Below are 21,420 nucleotides of genomic sequence, written 5' to 3'. Positions count from 1 at the left end.
TGAATGTTGCATCCCTAAGATAAGATTGGCTGGGTGAGAAGCCGTGCAGGCCCTGATATGTAAATTTGAATGCCTCAGTCCTCACAGAGGATTGGCTGCCTGGGGACCTGGCAGAAATATATGGAAATACTATGATTAAGCATAAATACTACATTTAGCAGAAATACTATATTAAGCACAAATCCTATAATAAGCTGAAATACTATATCAAGCAATATAAATATCCTATAAAAATCCTATAAAAAGCAAAAATACTGTACTATGATTTGGTAGAAAAACTATAATTAATCAGAAATACTAAATTTAGCAAAAATCTTATAAAACAGCAGAAATGCTATGATTTAGCACAATAGTAATAACTTAAACAGAAAAATTGGAAAAGCAAAATGGACAGCTGAAAAAATGCTGAACATGCTAAGGGTCCTTCAAATATACTTGTTAAATGAAAAAAAAATCGATAAAAAAATATATAACAGCCACACAATCACAAATATGGACACATATGGAAACACACATGCACAGAGACACACACACACACACACTCACACACACACACACACACACACACACACAGGATCCAATTCAGTCAACCAGTCTAAATATATTGAATTTGAATCTTACAATGAGATCATCCCATAAAAAGGCATTCTCTCTCTCTCTCTCTCTCTCCCTCTCTCTCTCTGTCACACACACACACACACACGCACACACACAAGATCCAATTCAGTCAACCAGTCTAAATATATTGAATTTGAATCTTACAATGAGATCATCCCATAAAGAGGCTTTCTCTCTCTCTCTCTGTCACACACACACACACACACACACACACACAAGATCCAATTCAGTCAACCAGTCTAAATATATTGAATTTGAATCTTACAATGAGATCATCCCATAAAAAGGCTTTCTCTCTCTCTCTCTCTCTCCCCCTCTCTCTCTCTCTCTCTCTCTCACACACACACACACACACAAGATCCAATTCAGTCAACCAGTCTAAATATATTGAATTTGAATCTTACAATGAGATCATCCCATAAAAAGGCTTTCTCTCTCTCTCTCTCTCCCTCTCTCTCTCTGTCACACACACACACACACACACACACACACACAGGGAGAGAGAAGTAAGTTTCTAGCTCAGTCAAGCAGCCTGGGAGCTGCTGAATTTGAATCCACCAATCAGAGAGCCTGTGCACTTTTTCCCGCCAAAACAGGTGCACGCAGCACAGAGAGACACAGGACTTTTGCAGTCTATTTCTCATAATGACGACTCCCCTCAAACAAATGACCATAATTTCCTAACCGTAGGGGCTAAAACAGCCATTCTTACACCATTTTATTCAGAAGACATTTAAAATAAAAATATGAAATATTAGAGATATATGACATAGATGATTGGTGGGCTTAGAAGCCATGAAGGTCCCAATATGCAAATTTAAATGTGCCACGACTCAGATATGATTGGCTGGCTGGGAAGCCGTGCATGACTTGATATGTCAATTTGAAAATTACAGTCCTCACAGAGGATTGGCTTCCTGAGGAGCTGGCAGGAATACATAGAAATACTATGATTACCCAGAAATACTGCGTTTAGTAGAAATACTATGTTTTAGCACAAATACTATAATTAAGCAGAAATATTATATTAAGTACAAATCCTATAAAATAGCAGAAATAGTATGATTTAGCACAAATGCTGTATTTAGCACAAATCTTATAAAATAGCAGAAATAGTATGATTTAGCAGAAATGCTGTATTTAGCACAAATACTGAAAAGCAGCACAAATGCTATGACTTAGCACAATAGTAATAACTTAAATAGAAAAATTGGAAAAGCAAAATGAACAGCTGCAAAAAGTCCCACAAGCACAGAGAGACACACACAGGATCAAATTCAGTCAACCAGTCTAAATATATTGAATTTAAATCATACAATAAGATGCTCCAATAAAAACTCTCTCTCGCCCTCTCTCTCTCTCTCTCTCTGTCTCACACACACACACACACACACACACACACACACACACACACACAGGGAGAGAAAATCAAGTTTCTAGGTCAATCAAGCAGCCTGGGAGCTGCTAAATTTGAATCCACCAATCAGAGAGGCTGTGTACTTTTTCCCGCCAAAACAGGAGCAGCCGTTTTTACACACACAGAGCACAGAGACAGGATTTCTGCAGTGAATTTCTCATAGTGAGGATTCCTCTCAAACAAATGGCCATAATTTCCTAACCGTAGGGGCTAGAACAGTCATTCTTACACCGTTTTGTTCAGAAGAGATGGGGGAATCTTAAAGTGTTGACACTTTATCATTAAAATATGAATTATTGAAGATATTTGACTTCTAATGCACCATAACTGAGTAGAGGCAAGCGAAAACTGCCTTGGCTTGCCCTCAAACAACGCTTTCTAACTCTAAATCTATTTGGAGTATTGATATCATTCTTTCACCGTAAGAGACAGCAGGCTTTGGTGAACAATCATGGAAATTTTCAGGTCTCTGTGGAAATCCATCAAAAAGATATGACGAGAGAAAAAAGTGCCTCATTTCCAGAGTTTGAAATCTGAAGAAATCTGAGCGAGGGACAAATTTCCTACCCTCAAACAAACCCAATTCATGGCCAAATGGTAATAGATGAGAAAAAAATTCTTGAATTGTGAGTGTCAGGAGTGTCTGAAGATATATTGGCACAAGCCTCATGTCTTAACTTCGCTTCGTTAAGGAGATATGACGATTCGAAAATGCCTCTCATTAGAGAAATCCAGCGGTGATTTTGAACAAACTCTCCATTGACTTTCTATGGAGAGTTTTCAGACTTTGTGTTGGTCTGAGGAGATTTGCCAAAATTCTATAAATCCCACAACAATGATAGTGACATTTTCTGAAAGCCAGCAAAAATACCTACGTTTTGATGTATAATTTGTGGAAGTTAAGTGAAAATTGAGCAAGTAGGAAGAAGTTGTTCGAACATGAAGAGAAGACTGCGAAACCTACAGTGGCACACTGGAAGCCAAGTGCATAGCAACCATAACAACGCATGTATTTTGTGAAAAATCACAAAGATGAAACTGAAAACTTAAACAGGGATAAGATGAAAATGGTAACAGATATGAAAAAGCTGAATCATTCATGAATAGCCCAATAATTTGTGAACATTTTAAAGTTTGAATGGTTGTTCTAGGTGAAAGTAGGACAAAGTAGTTAAGTTTCAAAATCAAGCAAGTTTTAGCAGAATTTTGGAAGTTTTCCATTCATTTCAATGGGACAAATGCCTCTTGGCATAGGCACACATAATAATAAGAATAATAAATCCGACGAATAGTAATATGTGTGCCTCTTTCCATAGGCACACATAATAATAAATCCGACGAATAGTAATATGTGTGCCTCTTGGCATAGGCACACATAATGACTCGAGTCTGACTCGAGTCCAAGTCATGTGACTCGAGTCCACACCTCTGCTTTTTAGTGCTACTGTTTGTGTTGGTGGAGGTCAAAGGTGTGTTTAGTGTCTCCACAAAGAGTCTGAAATCACAGGAGTGTGTGACGTGTCATAAAAAGGTTCTGGCTCAGGCTGAAATTAACACATTACCACTACAAGCTTCATGTTGGTGTGTGTGTGCAGTGTGTAGCATCCATGCTAACATAAACTCAGTGAAGTACCAAAGCTTTGTGTTTCCGTTTTATTGTGTTTGATTAATAAAGTTGCTCTCGGCTGGTTGTAAATGACGGTCATGTGACAGGACTTTGAGCTTTCTGTGTGTCGCTGTGAACCTGGAGCAGTTACACTACGAGGAGACTGAACGTCCTCCTCTTTCCTCAGAAGTGATCTGTGGCCGGCCGGACTTCATTCCACAGATGTGCTTTAACAAAGTGTGAAGCTGAACTCTGAGCTGTGACAGTGTGAGCAGTGTGAGAGTGTCAGTAGATGATCAGCAGAGGAAAGTGAGAGCTGCTGTGAGCTGATGTCCTGAAGGGCTTTTAAAGAGTCTCTGAGTTTGACAGGAACATGAAGATGTTTGTGGTGTTTGTGATCCTCCTGCACGGTAAGTACACCTTCCTCTCTCTGCTCTCATCATCATCTCTCTCTCTTTAATGTGTTGAAGTGCAGCAGGAGGAGATTTCCATCAAACACTGGATTCTGATTCAGATCAAACTAACAATCCAAAGCAGCAACTTTCAAATCACTGGATTCTTCTTGGTGGCTTTCAGATGAGCTCATGTTACAATCAGCTGCTGTGTGTGTGTAGTTGCTCCAGCAAATGTCAAGTTTACAAGAAGTGGAAATACCACATAAACTTATTTAAAAGAATGGTGTTAAGTAAAGACAATGAGTTAATACCTGAAGCTGTGAGTGTTATATATGAGGTGCCGTAAGGGACATTATTACTGAAACGCTCTCACACACACTACTGAAATTTTAGCTCTCACACACACTACTGAAACTACTGAAAAATCAAGGCATTTCAGTTGAACAGGAAGTTTTTTCTTGACAAGGAAACTGAAGAAAAAAGTGGTAGATTTCAAACAAACCACTACACAGATGTCTACTCAGCAACCTGCTAGTAGCCTAAGTGAAGCAGCTGCATTACTTAACAATATATAAGCCTCAGCACAAGTCAAAATTTAGAATAGCAGACAGGCATTATCCTGGTTAATTTGTCTGGCATATGTGCTTTTTGTCTTTTTTAGCAAAGAAGAAAATATCTTAAATTCATTTAAAAAAAAAAACCAGGGAGAGAAGGCTTAGCGTTCCTCCATTTAGCACAATGGATATGATATTTACTCAAAAGTATGATGATGACACCCAGTGCTAGATGATCCATATAAAAAAATTTATGATGTAATTCACATAGTGGCACATCATTAATATTTAGGGAAATCCAATTTTTAAGTTGCACCAAATGCATTGTGTGATAGGGCATAGAAAAAAAGATGTTCTAGGGTTTCATTTTCATCAGTACAAAAAAGAACACTGATCCACCTCAAAACCAAATCTCTTTTTTAGTAATTCTGCCACAGGATTAATTTTGTTTATTACTTTAAATGTGTTTCTTCAACTTTAGGTAGAATAGGCTGTTTCATAAATTTTTAGTATGCTTTATCCAGTATGTGAAATAACTAAATTAGAACCATGTAATGTAACCATTCTGTTGTAACTATGAAATATTTTGTCTTTGAAGAAACTACTAATAAATTTATTATTGCATTTTTATCAAACAGCTGACATTGCCCTAGCAATAAATTTGGGAGCACTGATGAGAAATTCTTGTATATCATAAAATTTTTAATCAAATGAAGCAGATGCAGTGGGACCAGTTCACAAAATTTCTTATATTCTCTTTGAGTTTATACAATATTTTTCTGAAAATCACCGTTATCATCCAACAAATCTGTTACGAATATAATCTTTTTGTTTAAACCAGTCGCTCTTGAAAATTGATTTTTGATTAAGTGTTATTACCCTATGATTCCATAAGGTTTAATTATGGGGAGAAGTTGTGGGTATATCTCATTATCTCAGATTTTAACCATTTAATTCTAAGGGTGCCAACCATAAATTCTAATTCTGGAGTTTTGATACCACCTTTATTGTATTCCTTCACAAGCTGAGATGTTTCAATGTAATGGGTTTTATTCCTCCACAAAAATTCGAAAATAACTGTGTTAGCCTTATTAATATTTTTAGAGGAGATATATAGAGAATGACAAGGATAAATCAATTTGGAGATGCCTTCAGCTTTAGATAGGATGTTTCTGCCAAAAATAGCGAGGTCTCTGGTTACCAATGGCTAAGTGATTTCTTCACCTCCATGATACGGTTAGAAATATCAGTGTCTTCTCTGCTAATTGGGTTTTTTAGATATTATCAGCCCTACATATTTAACTTTAGGTTCAACTCTAACCAAAGTTATTGAGGAGTCAGAGCTTGTATGAATCGGGAGAAGTTCACATTTTTTGATACTGAGAGATAAACGAGAAGCTTTAGAGAAAATTTAGTTTTCTTTACCACGTATTTATCTTTAAAAAAAAAAATAGATGTATCATCTGCGAATTGACTTATTTTGAAGTCTTTATTAAAAATTGGTATTCCTTGTATGTCGTTAGAATTTTTGATTAATAGTGTTAACAACTGAGTTGCCAATATAAAAAGCTTAGGGGAAACAGGACATACTTGCCGAATTCCCTGTTGCACCTTGAATCCATTCCTTGATTCAAGGAAGCTAAAATATTGTTAAGTAATGCGGCTGTTTCACTTAGGCTATAAACACAGCCGTCCCCAACCCCCAGGTCCTGGACCAGTACCGGTCTGTGATTCGTTTGGTACCGGGTCGCAAGAGTTGAGGCTTGAGTTTGAAATTTATTGTTTTCGGGGTATTTGTCGTTTTTTAAAATTTTTATATCGTTTATATTGTTAACTCGATTTCCTTGGGTCTTTTCCCGTGTGTTATGAATAAATCTTCTTTTTTTGGAAGCGGTACTGGTTTTATTTTATTGTATTTATCCAAGACAACTTAAAGGCCGGTCCGTGAAATTATTGTCGGCCAGGTTGTTGAGTAGACATCCTTGTAGTGTTTTGCAATATAACACTTTTTCCATCAGTTTCCTTGTCAGGAAACAACTTCCAGTTCAGCGGAAATGCCTCTGGTTTCAGTGGAGTGCATGAGTGAGAGCTAAAATTTCAGTAGTGTGTGTGAGAACGTTTCAGTAGTGTGTGTGAGAGCGTTTCACTAGTGTGTGTGAGAGCTAAAATTTCAGTTGTGTGTGTGAAAGCGTTTCAGTAATAATGTCCCTTACGGCACCTCATAGTTATAGATGCTAGTATGACTGACATCTGTAACATTCATGATGAGATCAGAAAAATACAAAGTCCTGATATTGAAATGTGCAGAAGATGTGATGTGTGCATGGCTATCAGTGAAACTGCCAGAGAAATGGCTGGGTGCTTTTTAGAAGAAGATGGTGATCCAAATAGTATACCCTGGCCTGATTGAGAGTCCGTGTTTGACAGCAGTTTATCCAGCGCTTCTTCAAGGATCACATATAAGTCAAGGTCTATCTTTGGGATGTCCAAGCAATCATCTCTGGTCACATTACAACAAAGACAAGAAGCTGCAGCTGAAGTAGCAGCTACAGAAGAAGTCATTAAGATAATGAAAACAGCATCAGTGTGAGGAAGAAATCAGAGAACTTGAAGTTGAAGATGCAAGGAATAAAGCTCAATTTCTAATGGAGAGCACCTCAATGAAGACAAGGTTAGAAGAAAAGAAAATAAGTGGAACTATTGAAAGAATTGCAAACGCATAATGCAGCACAAGCAAGATTGAAGGTGCATGCTGAAAATGTGAAAAGTGAGAATGAAGAAAAATCTTCAGTTCATTCCCAAATAAGGCAAGATAGTTCCTTCCTGCAACCAAGCTTTCCAAATGTGAACTTGAAACCATTCATCCCCTCTCAAGTTAGAGCTCTGCAACAAACTGCACCTCTCCAGGCCTCTGTTCCTCAAACAGCAATTCCTCGTGCAAATGAAACGCCCTCCACTGACCTAGTGAGGATGCTCGCTGAGGCTGTCACTGCAAACAGAATCCTAATCCCAGAGCCTGCATTCTTCACAGGTGATCCGCTGCAGTATAACGACTGGAAGTTGTCTTTTCAAACATTAGTTGACCGCAAGAATCTCCCAATTCAAGAAAAGCACTTCTTCCTGAGAAAGTATGTTGGAGGTCCAGCTAAGAAGGTTATTGAAGGACATTTTCTGGTTGGAACAGACACCACTTATTATGCTGCCTGGGAGATACTCAACAACAGGTTTGGAGATCCCTTTGTAATAGGCAAATCATATCGTGACAAGATTCAGTCATGGCCAAAAATGAACAGCTTTCTTTAGATTTTCTAAACAGTGTTGAGTCAGCCATACCTTATGTTCCACTTTTGCATGATTGCGTGGAAAATCAGAGGATAGCTGCAAAGCTGCCTGATTGGCTAAGTGCACGATGGAACAGAACGGTGAGTTTCAAAGAGAACACAAAATGTTCCCAGATTTTAGTCATTGTGTCAAATTACTGAATAAAGAAGCAAGAATTGCATGTATTCCTATCACTTTTCTGCTTGCAATAAAGCCAACTGAACAAGACAAGCATGCATTCAAAGACAAGCCCAAAAGAAACTAAATGCTGAACGCTAAAGCACTTAGTACAAGCTCTAGTAAAAGGACGAATGTCACATGCCTCTCTTTTGTAAGAAACCTGGTCACACGCTTCAGAAATGTCGCAAGATAATGGACAAGTCAGTTGAAGGGAGAGTAAAGTTTGTGCAGTCTAAAAAACTGTGCTTTAGTTGCCTCAAGACTGGTCATAACTCTAAGAACTGTACTTCCAGAAGTGTGTGTGACAAATGCCAAAAGCCTCACCCAACGTGTCAACATCAAGACAGAGAGAAAAGAGACAAGGAACAAAGAAAAAATAGCCAACAACAAACAAAGACTAATCAGGAAACAGATGTTTCTGAAGTACAATAGCAACAAAAGTCAAAAGGTTGTACTTCCTCAGTTATCCCAGTTTATGTATCAACTGTGGATGAACCAGAGAATGAAAAGTTGGTGTATGCTTTGCTTGATAATCAAAGTGACACCACTTTCATCTTGAAAGACACAGCTCAGTCGCTCAACGCCATGTCAGAGCCAGTTAAACTCAAGATTTCCACTATAACGTCCAAAACAAAAATTGTTTTAAGCAGCAAGTTAAAGGACTTACAAGTAAGAGGTATTTACTCTGAAACAAGAATCAAACTACCAACAAGCTATACCAGAGACTACATTCCTGCTAACAGATCACATATTCCCACAAACAAAACAGCAGAGAACTGGTCACATTTGAAACATTTATCAAAAGAGATGGCTCCCAAGCTTGATTGTGAAGTTGGATTATTGATCGGATATAACTGTCCTCAAGCTTTGCTCCCTCTAGCGGTGGTCAGTGGTGATAGAGACCAGCCATTTGCACAGAAATCTCTGCTTGGCGGGAGCATCATTGTCTGCTGCGACTCTGAAGGTGATTGTGAAGATGAAATAGGAGTAAGCCATCATGCTATTGTTAAACAAGTCTTGCCAGCTGTAGCACCCACTCACAAGCTCAAAACCAAAGTTCACTTTGTAAGCAGAAACAAAGTTAAAGAAATACTTACTCCAGCCGAGATACTTAATGTGCTAGAGATGGACTTTGTTGAAAAAAGTGTTGAAGAAGAGTCAATGTCACAAGAAGTTTCTATTGTTTCTAGCCAAAGTAAAGGAAGGCATAAGAGAAAAGCAAGATGGCCACTTTAAAATGCCACTATCCTTCAGACAAGAAAGACCTGACTTAACAAACAACAAACTTTGTGCAGAACACAGACTGAAGTGTCTAGAAAGGTGCTTGAGAAGAGACGATCGCTACTACAAGGATTACGTGGCTTTCATGCAAGACATCATAAAAAGAGGTGATGCAGAGAAAGTGCTAGAGGCTCAGCTAAATAATCAACCAGCGTGGTACATTCTTCACCATGGCGTCTACCATCCTCAGAAGTACCAGAATACATTGCTCACCAAGCATCTCCTGTCAGGACCTGACCTCACAAATACTCTTGTTGGAGTTCTGTGTTTCTTCAGGAAAGGACATGTAGCTGTCATGTGCGATGTGGAGCGCATGTTCCACCAGTTTCATGTTGCCTCACAAGATCAAGATTACCTCCGATTTCTATGGTGGGAGGATGGTAACATGGAAAAGTCCACATCAGTGTTCCGCATGAGAGTCCACTTGTTTCATGCAGCATGTTGACCGGGATGCGCAAACTTTGGATTCAAACATGTTGCTGCTCAAGGTGAGAATAACTTCAGTGAAGCCATGGTGAAGTTCATGCAACGCAACTTCTACGTGGACGATGGTTTGGCGAGCGTGGATTCAGTGCAAGACGCTATTCAACTTGTAAAGGAAGCTAGAGAACTGTGTGCCACGGGTAAGCTGCACCTGCACAAGTTCATTAGCAACAGCAAGGAAATGATTGCTACTGTCCCAAAGAAAGAATGTGTAGCAGGAGCAACAGACCTGGATCTGGCACTAGGAGAGCCAAAGATAGAAAGGGCCTTAGGGGTCCAATGGTGTGCAAGCTCAGACACCCTTTAATTCAGAGTGGTTGTAAAGAATAACCCCTTCACTAGAAGAGGAGTGCTCTCGACAGTAGCCTCAATATTCGACCCACTTGGATTCATCGCTCCATTCATTTTAGTTGGTAAGAAACCCCTCCAAAGAAATCCATTTTGGAACGGCTGGAAAAATTCTCAGATTGGATGAGAGTTGTGAAAGCAATAGCAAGAATAAGACGACGTGTAAAGTATGTAAAGAACCCAAAATAAATGTCCAATGAAAGTACTGTGTTGGAAGAAAGGAAAGAAGGGGTGGGAGGAAGACTTACAAAAGCGTCACTCCATCCCAACATCAAACATCCAGCCATTCTGCCAAAGAAACATCACACCTACTCATTAAACATTTTCACGAGACGATGCATCATCAAGGCCGAGGGATGACAGTAAATGAGATAAGGTCCAATGACATATGGGTAATTGGCTGCAGTACTGAAGTATCGTCATTTATATACAAATGTGTCAAATGTAGAAAGTATAGGAAAGGCAATCAAGAACAAAGGATGAGCGACCTGCCACCAGAAAGACTCGAAGCTACCTTTTTACATACAGCGGCATGGACTGCTTCAGACCATTCTGTGTAAAAGAAGGGAGGAAAGACTTAAAGAGATATGGACTCTTGTTTACATGTATGTGCTCGAGAGCTATACACATAGAAGTCCTAGATGATCTCAGTACAGACTGTTTTCTCAGTGCACTCCGTTGTTTCATAGCAGTACGTGGCAACGTAGGTCAGCTGCATTGTGATCAAGGCACCAATTTTATCGGTGCAAGAAACGAAAGCTTCTAACGTAAGCAACTAACGTAAGCGACTCAAGAGAAGGTCAAAGAGCTGGGAATAACTTTCGTTTTCAACCCACCTCCTTCTAGCCACATGGGAGGAGTCTGGGAGAGGCAGATTCGGACAATAAGAAATATTCTAAAATCCATTCTTGACCAGTCAGCTTCAAGATTAGACACTTCATCATTGAGAACGTTCATGTATGAAGCCATGGCAATAGTGAATAGTCAACCACTAACTGTAGAGTCTATCAACGACCCTGTAGGACGGGAGCCGTTGACACCCAATTATATTTTGACGATGAAATCAGCAGTGCTCTCATCACTACCTGGAGAATTTGCTAAAGAAGATCTCTACCTTCAGAAAAGATGGAAACCAGTACAGTATTTGCCAAATGTATTTTGGACTAGGTGGAGAAAGGAATATCTGTTAAACCCGCAACAGAGAAGCAAATGGAATAAAACCAGAGGAAATGCAAAAGTAAATGACATTGTGTTATTACAAGAAGACTGTCTTCCAAGAAACCAATGGAAACTCGCCAAAGTCGTGGAAGTCACTCCAGGAGCTGACGACAGAGTCAGAAAAGTTAAGCTACTCATTGCTAACTCTACTAGAGACAATAAGGGGAAGCACACAACTAAGACGATTTTAGAGAGACCCATACATAAGACTATACTTTTACTTGAAGCAGAGTAAAGACTAAACATAATGTTTCTTGGTTAACCTTTATAAAGTTCATTGTTGGGTTAAATTCCTTTAGGATCACACATGCTGTTGCGATAGTGTGATGGTGGGAGTATAACAGCTGTTGAAATGTTAGTATTTGACCACTAGGCAGAGCTCTTGTAATGATAATGTAATTAACGCATTTTATTTTGTATGTTTTATTTTTATGTTGAGCATGTTAACATTTTCCTATTGCATACCGGACTGGTGTACTGTTAATTTGATACATGGAAAATAATTGGTTAATTTTTTAAGTTTAAGGTAAGGGCAGAGGTCACTTCCTGTTTTTAGAAAAAAGGCCAGAGAAGCTGCTCATGGTGACGGTCTAGCCGTGTGAATGTCAAAGAAGAAAAAACAAGTCCTAAGTTCCAAATAGACCGGTTTGTCCACTTTCAGGCCAAAGTGGTATGTTTGTTTATATTTTGTGAATTTTGCAATATGTTTTAATGCTGAAATACAATTTCCTTGTACATTTGTATTCACCAGTTCTACAGTGTACCTGTGTAGGTTAAGAGAAGCACAGTAAACATCAGTAAAGAAGAACTCTCGTGTCTCTCGTGTATGTGTACAAGCCGGCATAATGCAAATGTACTGTTTATAAGGTTTGGGGAAACCTGCAGTCAGCTGAGACTGAAGAAGTCACTTGGATGAGTGACGAAACGTTTCTCTCACTGAAAACACTACGTCCAGATGGACAGAATCAACTTTTGATGTCTAAACTTGATCTTTACCTCAAAGTCACACATGGAAACTCTGTCTGTCCTCAGTTTCCCAGCATGACTCAGCTGCTTTGGAGATCTATGAGGGGGACTCGTTCCATCTGCCCTGTGAATTTGACACTTTCGATATGAGTGACCCCACAGTGGTGTGGAGTCGCTCTGACCTCAGTCCTCCAACCGTCCACCAGCGTCAGCTTCTTGGAGATGAACTGAAAGATCAAAACCAGCGTTACAGCGGCCGAACATCCATGAAGACTGACGCTCTGGAAACTGGAGACCTCAGCCTGACCCTGACTGACCTCCAACTGTCTGACAGCGCCACCTACACCTGCTCCGTCAGAGACCCTATATTTGGCTATGAGAGACTAGGAGATGTGCAGTTGCAGGTCAAAGGTCAACAACAAACACATGCTGTACATAAATCTGACATCACTCAGATAAAACTTTATTACTTTAAAACTTTACTTTAATAAGAAATAACCATGTTACTCTAGGCTCTTTGACACAAGTATAGGCCTATTCAGTAAATTCACTAATTACATTCTGTCAAAGGTCAAAAGTCATAGTTGTCTTTATGTTTCTACACAGAACGGTTTCCAACCTGGGCCAAAGCTCTCCTGGTTCTCCTGGTTCTTCTTGTGGTTTCTGGAGGTCTTTTATTTCATTTTCGGCACCATTTTAAGTCTGGTGAGTCTTTCCTACAACACCTACCCATAACCCTTTTGGCCAAGCCAAAAGAGTGAGTGATCGGAGGCTGTGATCACCACACACTTATGGTCCTAGAAGTGCAATGAGTCCAAGGCTTAACTGAAAAACAATGGTCCCATCAAAGTGTTAGATGTTGTTTTATGCAATAGTCAATGCAATGCTTGAGCTCTAGAACAAGCCTCCTGGAGAGGGGCTAAACTTTGTCTCAGTCTGGAGTTGCCCTTAGTAAGAGGGGGCAGGCTGAGGTGGGTAACAGCATTCCCTCAGCCTGCTGCCTGTATGTTGTTTTTCCCAGTGGATGAGAGAGGTTTTTTTTCTCTGTGCCTTTGGGTCAGGGATTGGGACCTGACTGTCGTCTGCACTTATGTGCCAAACGACAGATCAGAGTACCCGGCCTTCTTAGAATCTTTAACTGCCATAAATGTAAATTATGTCAATTTGTTAATTTATCGTATTATGTATGTTATTTCTTTCTTTCATTTTTTATGAACATTGTTTTCTTTTGGGGTAGGAACTATGTTACATTCTGTGTTGCGCACAGGTGCCTTTAAGTGATGAAAAAGGAGGTTAAGAAAACATGCAAAGAAGCTAAGAGAAGCCGTAAGATAAATAAGTCATAAGGAAGATTAAATAAGTTGTTTCATAGTGAAAGGGAGCTGTAAAGAAGATAAAGAAGTTGGGAATTGTTTTTCTTTAAGTTTTTGTTTCTAAAGTGGACTCCTTCCCTCACAGTTACGTGCAGCCAGCGTGGTACATTTAACTGTGTTCTGTTTATTGCACATTTGTTAACTTTATTTTAAATGTTTGTTTGTTATATTTATGTTTGATCATTCTGCGCATTTATGTAATGACAGTTTGATGGTGGATTTTATAGTGAATTGACAGAGAAGTGTGATGGAAGAATAGATCCGTCTGTAAACGAAGAACCATGGTTTCATGTATTACCTGAGTCAGACCTGGTTCACCTAAACATATAGTGAGTGTGCACAGGGAATGCCTGGCAGAGGCCGCAGTCATCAAGATCTTCAACTCTCACCTCCGGCAGAGCTTCAAGAGCACTCCAAGCGAGACTGGGGACGTTAAGTCCAAATGGACTGGATTTTCAGCACCTCCATTGCTGAAGCTGTTGCACTGACCTGCAGCCACAAGGTTGCTGGTGCCTATCATGGTGGCAACCCCAAAACCAGATGGTGGACACCAGAGGTGAAGGGAACCATCAGGCTAAAGGAGTGCTATCAGGCTTGGTCAGGCTGTTGGACTAGGATCAGCCAATACTATGGACAGGCCAAGCAGAACAGTGCTGCTTGCAGGGACTGAAGCAAAAACTTGGGTTTGGTTAGAGTTCGGAGAGGCCATGGAAAAAAACTAGAGGGTGTGGTCACACTCTTCAGCCTTCCCTGGCAAGTCTATGCCAGGGGAAGGAGAAAAGGAGAATCCGTCCATTAGTCCAACAATGGTCCTCAGCTGGAAAAGGGTGGAGTGCCCACGCCACTATTCAGAGAGGGTGGAGAAATTAGCTTTCTCTGAATAGTGGCTGGTCTCTACCTTAGAGAGAGGGTGAGGAGTAGAGGCACTACTACTCCACATTGAAAGGAGCCAGTTGAGTTCCTGGGGGAGACTCATGGCATGCCGGAGAAATTATATCTTTTGGCTGGGCAGTAATATTTAATGACATCACTAAACATTAACTTAGGCTGTCTTAAAGAGACACCACACATTTGTTATTATTACACTGAGGAGAGGGAGGCCTGGGCTTCTCTGCTTAGCCTGCTGCCACTGCAACCTGGCCCTGAATAAGTGGACGAAAATGGATGGATGGAACGATGGATGGCACCAAACTACAACAACAGTAACCTCAAAGTGCTTTATATTGTAAGGCAAAGACCCTACAGTGATGCAGAGAAACCCCAACAATCAAACAACCCCTATGAATAGTTACTTTGGCATAAGTTTGATGGAAAAACTCCCTTGTAACCAGAAGTTACCTGCCAGTAGTTACAGTTCCTTTGGGGACAAAATGGCTGAATGTGGTCATCCACCTTTAATAGATAAGTAAGCTGGTGCATTAAGTTAAGCAAGGAATTCCTTCGTTGCAAGTTTATCTTGAATGTATTCACTCAAATAATGCAAAATAGGTCCCGCAAAGGGCCCTTTTATTCCAGCGAGGCTCCTCTGCCAGAATCCACAAACTCAACAGCGAAATCGGCCACACTACTCCTCCTCTGTCAGAGTGTCAGCAGTTTTGTGAGCAAGTCAGTGCTAGAGAATTTATCAAAAACCTGATTTAATTTTTCCAGAAAATCCAGAAAAGTTATATTCATGTTGCCAGCCAACATCTCCTTGGCCACTTGAGCGCCCTTCCGCTGATCAGGTTCACAAGGAAAAATAATTTAGGATTAATGAGTAAGCACTAGATGGCATTGAGTGTGTTAAGATGCCTGAGTCATTCAGTCAATGTTTTGTTTTTATAATATTTTGAGTCTTGTTTATTTATTTTTGTTTTCTCTGTATGACTTGTTCCTATGTAGTTATCTGTATTTCTAGTTTAGGCCTTTTGGTGTTTGGTCCTGTTCATGCCTGGTCCCGTCTCTGTTTGTCTTGGTCCTGCATCTGTGTGTCCTGCCCTGTTAGGTCCGTCTTGTCTTTGTTTCTGCCCCTTCCCCTTGTCACGTCTCTGTGTTGCTCCCTTGCCTTCTCTTCCCTTGTTCCCCAGTATTGTCTCTGTCGCTCCTGCCTTTGCCTGTATATAGTCGGCCTGTGTCTCTGTGTGTTTTGCAAACCTGTTTTACTTTTAGAGGCACTTGTTCTTTGTGTACTATGTTTAGCTGTGCTTCCCCTGTCTTGTCAGTTGATTGTGTTCAGCCGTCTTCCCCTGCCCTTAATCCTTCTCATATATTTAGAGTCTGCATCTCCCTCTGTCTGGCATTGCGTTCTCCCTCATTCCTGGCTGTGTGTTTTGTGGCACTCCGTGGCTGGAGAGAGCCATCCATGCCTGCTGCATTCATTGCTGCATTGTTCTTTTCTGCCTTGAAATATTCTCCTGAGCTGGTCCAATATCTGCTTATCCACAATGCGGTTTAGGGCACTCTGAACAGAGATGTAAGGGGGTAAAGGAGTGGATGCATTAATGAAAAGTGCTAAAAAAAAGTTAGAAGAGCTTGTTTATCATTTAAATGTGAGCTTGTTCACCTCTGAAAGATGAAGCAGAACTGAAACACACACACAGAGCAGGAAAGTGGGAATGGGAGACAGAGAGAAAGACACAAAAGCAAGTCAAGCCAGAAAGGGAAGGGAAGCTTGAGACAAGGAAGATGAGGTCATGTGACCATCACAGCTACTGCTGTTTTTTTCATGTTGTGCTTTGTTGTCCTTTCAGTTTACAATGTGGAGGTGGATTCAGGGGTGGAGTCTGTCCAGCTGCCCTGCAAGACCACAGTTTGCCTGCCCAAAGACGCTAAAGTGGAGTGGACTGATGGTTACAGGAAAGTCCACGTGTATGAGAATGATTCTGACCAGCCTGAAGAACAGCATCCATTTTACAGAGACCTAATCAGAATGAAGAGAAACTTGCTGAAAATTGGAGACCTCAGTCTGACCCTGAAATACCCTACAGTCACAAACACCTACACCTGCACCGTCTACAGCCGGGAGGGAAACATCCTGCTGAAGAAAGAAGTGCTGCTCAGTGTCAGAGGTCAGTGCTGTAGATACAGGTCAGCCCTGCGATCTGAGAGAGAGTATCCTCAGAGAAAAGGTTCAATGCAATAGCATACCTATGTGTATAGGTGTTATATGAGGGTTTGAATATGTGACATTTTGCTTGCTCAGACTGTTTTTTTTTTTTTCTGTGTTTGTGTCAGGGGTGTATGTGCATTGTCTTATTTTTGTTTTAAGGTCTAAAACTCAATAAAAAAGTGATTATTAAAAAAATCTGCACACCCTGCATAGATTAGGGGATGCAGTTGCTCTACCAGTCCATCATGATGAAGCTGAGTATGAAAGCGAAGCTGTTGATTTACAGGTCACTCTACATACCTACCCTCACCTTTGGTCACAAGCTCTGTGTTGTCACAGAAAGAATAACATTTCAAGGTCCTGATGTGACAGTGTCAGAGCTGAATGCACTTGTAGAGTATCATGTTTTTATGGCTCACATTCAGTAGCGGTTTTTGATACGGGCGAAACGGGCGGTTGCCCGGGGCGGCATCGTGGTGGGGGGCGGCATCACGGGCATTCAATTCAATTCAATTCAATTTTATTTATATAGCGCCAAATCACAACAAAAGTCGCCTCAAGGCGCTTTATATTGTACAGTAGATAGCACAATAATAAATAGAGAGAAAAACCCAACAATCATATGACCCCCTATGAGCAAGCACTTTGGCGACAGTGGGAAGGAAAAACTCCCTTTTAACAGGAAGAAACCTCCGGCAGAACCAGGCTCAGGGAGGGGCGGCCATCTGCTGCGACCGGTTGGGGTGAAAGAAGGAAAACGGGATGAAAGACATGCTGTGGAAGAGAGACAGATTAATAACAGATATGATTCGATGCAGAGAGGTCTATTAGCACATAGTGAGTGAGAAAGGTGACTGGAAGGGAAAAACTCAATGCATCATGGGAATCCCCGGCAGCCTACGTCTATTGCAGCATAACTAAGGGAGGACTCAGGGTCACCTGGTCCAGCCCTAACTATATGCTTTAGCAAAAAGGAAAGTTTTAAGCCTAATCTTGAAAGTAGAGATAGTGTCTGTCTCCCGAATCCAAACTGGAAGTTGGTTCCACAGAAGAGGGGCCTGAAAACTGAAGGCTCTGCCTCCCATTCTACTTTTAAATACTCTAGGAACAACAAGTAGGCCTGCAGTGCAAGAGCGAAGTGCTCTAATAGGGTGATATGGTACTACAAGGTCATTAAGATAAGATGGGGCCTGATTATTTAAGACCTTGTATGTGAGGAGCAGGATTTTGAATTCAATTCTGGATTTAACAGGAAGCCAATGAAGGGAAGCCAAAACAGGAGAAATATGCTCTCTCTTTCTAGTCCCTGTCAGTACTCTTGCTGCAGCATTTTGGATTAGCTGAAGGCTTTTCAGCGAGTTTTTAGGACATCCTGATAATAAAGAATTACAGTAGTCCAGCCTGGAAGTAATAAATGCATGAACTAGTTTTTCAGCATCACTCTGAGACAGGATATTTCTAATTTTAGAGATGTTGCGCAAATGGAAGAAAGCAGTCTTACATATTTGTTTAATATGTTCGTTGAAGGACATGTCCTGGTCAAAAATGACTCCAAGGTTTCTCACAGTGTTACTGGAGGCCAAGGTAATGCCATCCAGAGTAAGAATCTGCTTAGATACCATATTTCTAAGATTTTCAGGGCCGAGTACAATAACCTCAGTTTTATCTGAATTAAGAAGCAGAAAGTTAGCGGCCATCCAGGTCTTTATGTCTTTAAGACATTCCTGCAGTTTAACTAATTGGTCTGTGATACCTGGCTTCATGGATAGATAGAGCTGCGTGTCATCTGCATAGCAGTGAAAATTTATGCTATGTCTTCTAATGATGCTGCCTAAGGGAAGCATGTATAATGTAAATAGAATTGGTCCTAGCACTGAACCCTGTGGAACACCATAATTGACCTTAGTGTCTGAAGAGGACTCTCCATTTACATGTACAAATTGGAGTCTATTAGATAGATATGATACAAACCACTGCAGTACAGTACCTGTAATACCTACAGCATGTTCTAATCGCTCTAATAGGATATTATGATCAACAGTATCAAACGCAGCACTGAGGTCTAGCAGGACAAGCACAGAGATGAGTCCACTGTCAGAGGCCATAAGAAGATCATTTGTAACCTTCACTAAAGCTGTTTCTGTGCTGTGCTGAGCTCTGAAACCTGACTGAAACGCTTCAAATAAGCCATTCCTCTGCAGATGATCAGTTAGCTGTTTGACAACTACTCTTTCAAGGATTTTTGATATGAAAGGAAGGTTGGAGATTGGCCTATAATTAGCTAAGACAGCTGGGTCTAGAGATGGCTTTTTAAGTAAAGGTTTAACTACAGCCACCTTGAAGGCCTGTGGTACATAGCCGATTATTAGAAATAGGTTGATCATATTTAAGATTGAAGCATTAATTAATGGCAGGACTTCTTTGAGCAGTTTAGTAGGAATGGGGTCTAACAGACACGTTGATGGTTTGGAGGAATTAATTATTGAAGTTAACTCAGAAAGATCAATTGGAGAAAAAGAGTCTAACTTAACATCAATGGTACTAAAAGTAGCTGTAGATAATATTACATCTGTGGGATGATTATTGGTAATTTTTTCTCTAATGATAAAAATTTTATTTGTGAAGAAGTTCATGAAGTCATTACTACTTAACGTTAAAGGGATTGTTGGCTCAGTAGAGCTCTGACTTTTTGTCAGCCTGGCTACAGTGCTGAAGAGAAACCTGGGGTTGTTCTTATTTTCTTCAATCAGTGACGAATAGTAAGATGTTCTGGCTTTGCGGAGGGCTTTCTTATAAAGCAGCAAACTATTTCTCCAGGCTAAATGATGATCCTCTAAATTTGTGACACGCCATTTCCTCTCCAGCTTACGAGTTATCTGCTTTAGGCTACGTGTTTGAGAATTATACCACGGAGTCAGGGACTTTGGATTTGAGGCCTTAGTTTTCACAGGAGCTACAGTATCCAGAGTCGTACGTAGTGAGAAGGTAAAATTATTAACAAGATAATCAACCTCTGTTGGAGTAGCGTTGTAGCATTGACACAAAAAAAATAAAAAATAGTTTCAGTTTAGTTTTGATTAGTTTCAGTTATAGTTTTAGTTGTGTTTGCAATAATTAAGTGTAACAAAATCCCAGTTTCATCATATCAGTCATTCTCTTCTGCTTATCCTTGGGTATGTTGCTATTCCAGCTACCATACCCTGCACCCTGGACAGGTCGCCTGTCTGTCGCAGGGCTAACACGCAGAGACAGACAACTCACATTCCCACCTATGGGTTCTTTAAATAAATAAATTAGGGCAGATGAACAACCACTGATACCAGGCAACTATAAAATGTATATCTTGGCCGCAATGAGACTATTAACTCTTGCAGCACCGGGTGTTCGTAATTTTGGTTCAAGTGAATTGATAAACTTTTTGAAGGCAATTGACTCACACAGTTATGTAGATATCCCAGTCCTGTTGTCTCGGGATGCATCACGCTGCCTTGCCTGGGGTTAGCTTCTGTTTCTGGGGATGAGGGTTGGGCGTGCTCCCTTACCTTCTCCAGGTAAGCTAGGTTAGCCTTCTTGTGTGAGCTTTTCAAGTGCACTTTAAGGTTTGTGGGATTTTTTTCCCTTTAGAAATGTCCCTCATAATTTGTCTCGTTCCACTACAAGACACTTGCTTTATCCAAAACACAGTCATATTCAAAGTAATCCCAAATTGGACTCTGGCGCTTTCTCCAGACTTTTCCTGACACGATTCTGCGCGTGGAGGGAGCAGCGACACAGACGACTCGACTAACGTACTGCCACCTGCTGGCATAATGAGACACAGCAAGAAAAAACCTGGAAACTAAACTTCTTTTTTACCGTTGACTATTGTATGACACGCACACATCAACGAAAACTAAACACATTTTTGCTATAAATTCAGTTAATTGTAGTTAGTTTTGTGAACACTCATTACAGTTTTAGTTAGTTTTCCTTTTTTCGCTTTTATTTTTATTTCCGTTAACGAAAATTTTTTTTCACTTCTAGTTTTCGTTATTTCATTAGTTTTAGTTAACGATAATAACCTTGGTTAGGTTATGTTGTGGTGATCCTCGGGTTGGGGGATTGTGTTCACACTGGAGTGCAAAATTAAAACCAAGATGGACAAGAAAAGTTCAAAGCCATCAGGTGAGGAGGAGAAACGAGCGAAAGATACAGGTAAGCAGATGTGTCATTGGATAATAGCAGGTCATCCTGAAACAATCAGAATCAGAATAGTTTATTAATCCCTAAGGAAATTGTGTGGGTTACAGTTGCTCCAAGAAGAAATGGTAAAAATAGTAACAGTAACAGACTAAACTCCAAACAATACATTATGTTACAGATTTTAATATTAATTAGTCATTGTCAATTGTGGATTTGTCCTGTTCTCATTGTATGACGAATTATGATAGCTGTTTGTCAGCTGTTTGAATACTATGCATACTCTCTCTCTCTCTCTTCATATCTGTGTGTGTTTCTCTGGTGAAATTCAGTATGGTTCCGACAACAGTTTTATGGCGCCAGAGGGAGTGTTCGCCTAGGGCGCCAAACAGG

The 21,420-nt window shown here is 40.3% G+C and overlaps 1 protein-coding gene across 1 annotated transcript; it reads left to right on the top strand.

Annotated features, from left to right (window-relative positions):
• Positions 1 to 3,705: 3,705 nt before the first annotated feature.
• LOC102080009 (myelin-oligodendrocyte glycoprotein) lies at positions 3,706 to 17,013 on the top strand. The gene is made up of 5 exons (XM_019351429.2): positions 3,706 to 4,051; positions 12,454 to 12,798; positions 12,994 to 13,092; positions 16,490 to 16,749; positions 17,008 to 17,013. Exons 1-5 carry the CDS (start codon positions 4,015 to 4,017, stop codon positions 17,011 to 17,013), a joined length of 747 nt encoding a protein of 248 aa, XP_019206974.1. The 5' UTR covers positions 3,706 to 4,014.
• Positions 17,014 to 21,420: the final 4,407 nt, after the last annotated feature.

Source organism: Oreochromis niloticus, unplaced genomic scaffold, assembly GCF_001858045.2.
Source record: "Oreochromis niloticus isolate F11D_XX unplaced genomic scaffold, O_niloticus_UMD_NMBU tig00000486_pilon, whole genome shotgun sequence".
NCBI lineage: Eukaryota > Metazoa > Chordata > Actinopteri > Cichliformes > Cichlidae > Oreochromis > Oreochromis niloticus.
This window is presented reverse-complemented; position numbering and strand designations above follow the sequence as displayed.

Coding starts and splice junctions, on each gene's coding strand:
- LOC102080009 (XM_019351429.2), top strand. CDS start 4,015: ATGAAGATGTTTGTGGTGTTTGTGATCCTCCTGCACG. Junction 4,052..12,453: donor GTTTGTGATCCTCCTGCACG/GTAAGTACACCT, acceptor GTCTGTCCTCAG/TTTCCCAGCATGACTCAGCT. Junction 12,799..12,993: donor TGTGCAGTTGCAGGTCAAAG/GTCAACAACAAA, acceptor GTTTCTACACAG/AACGGTTTCCAACCTGGGCC.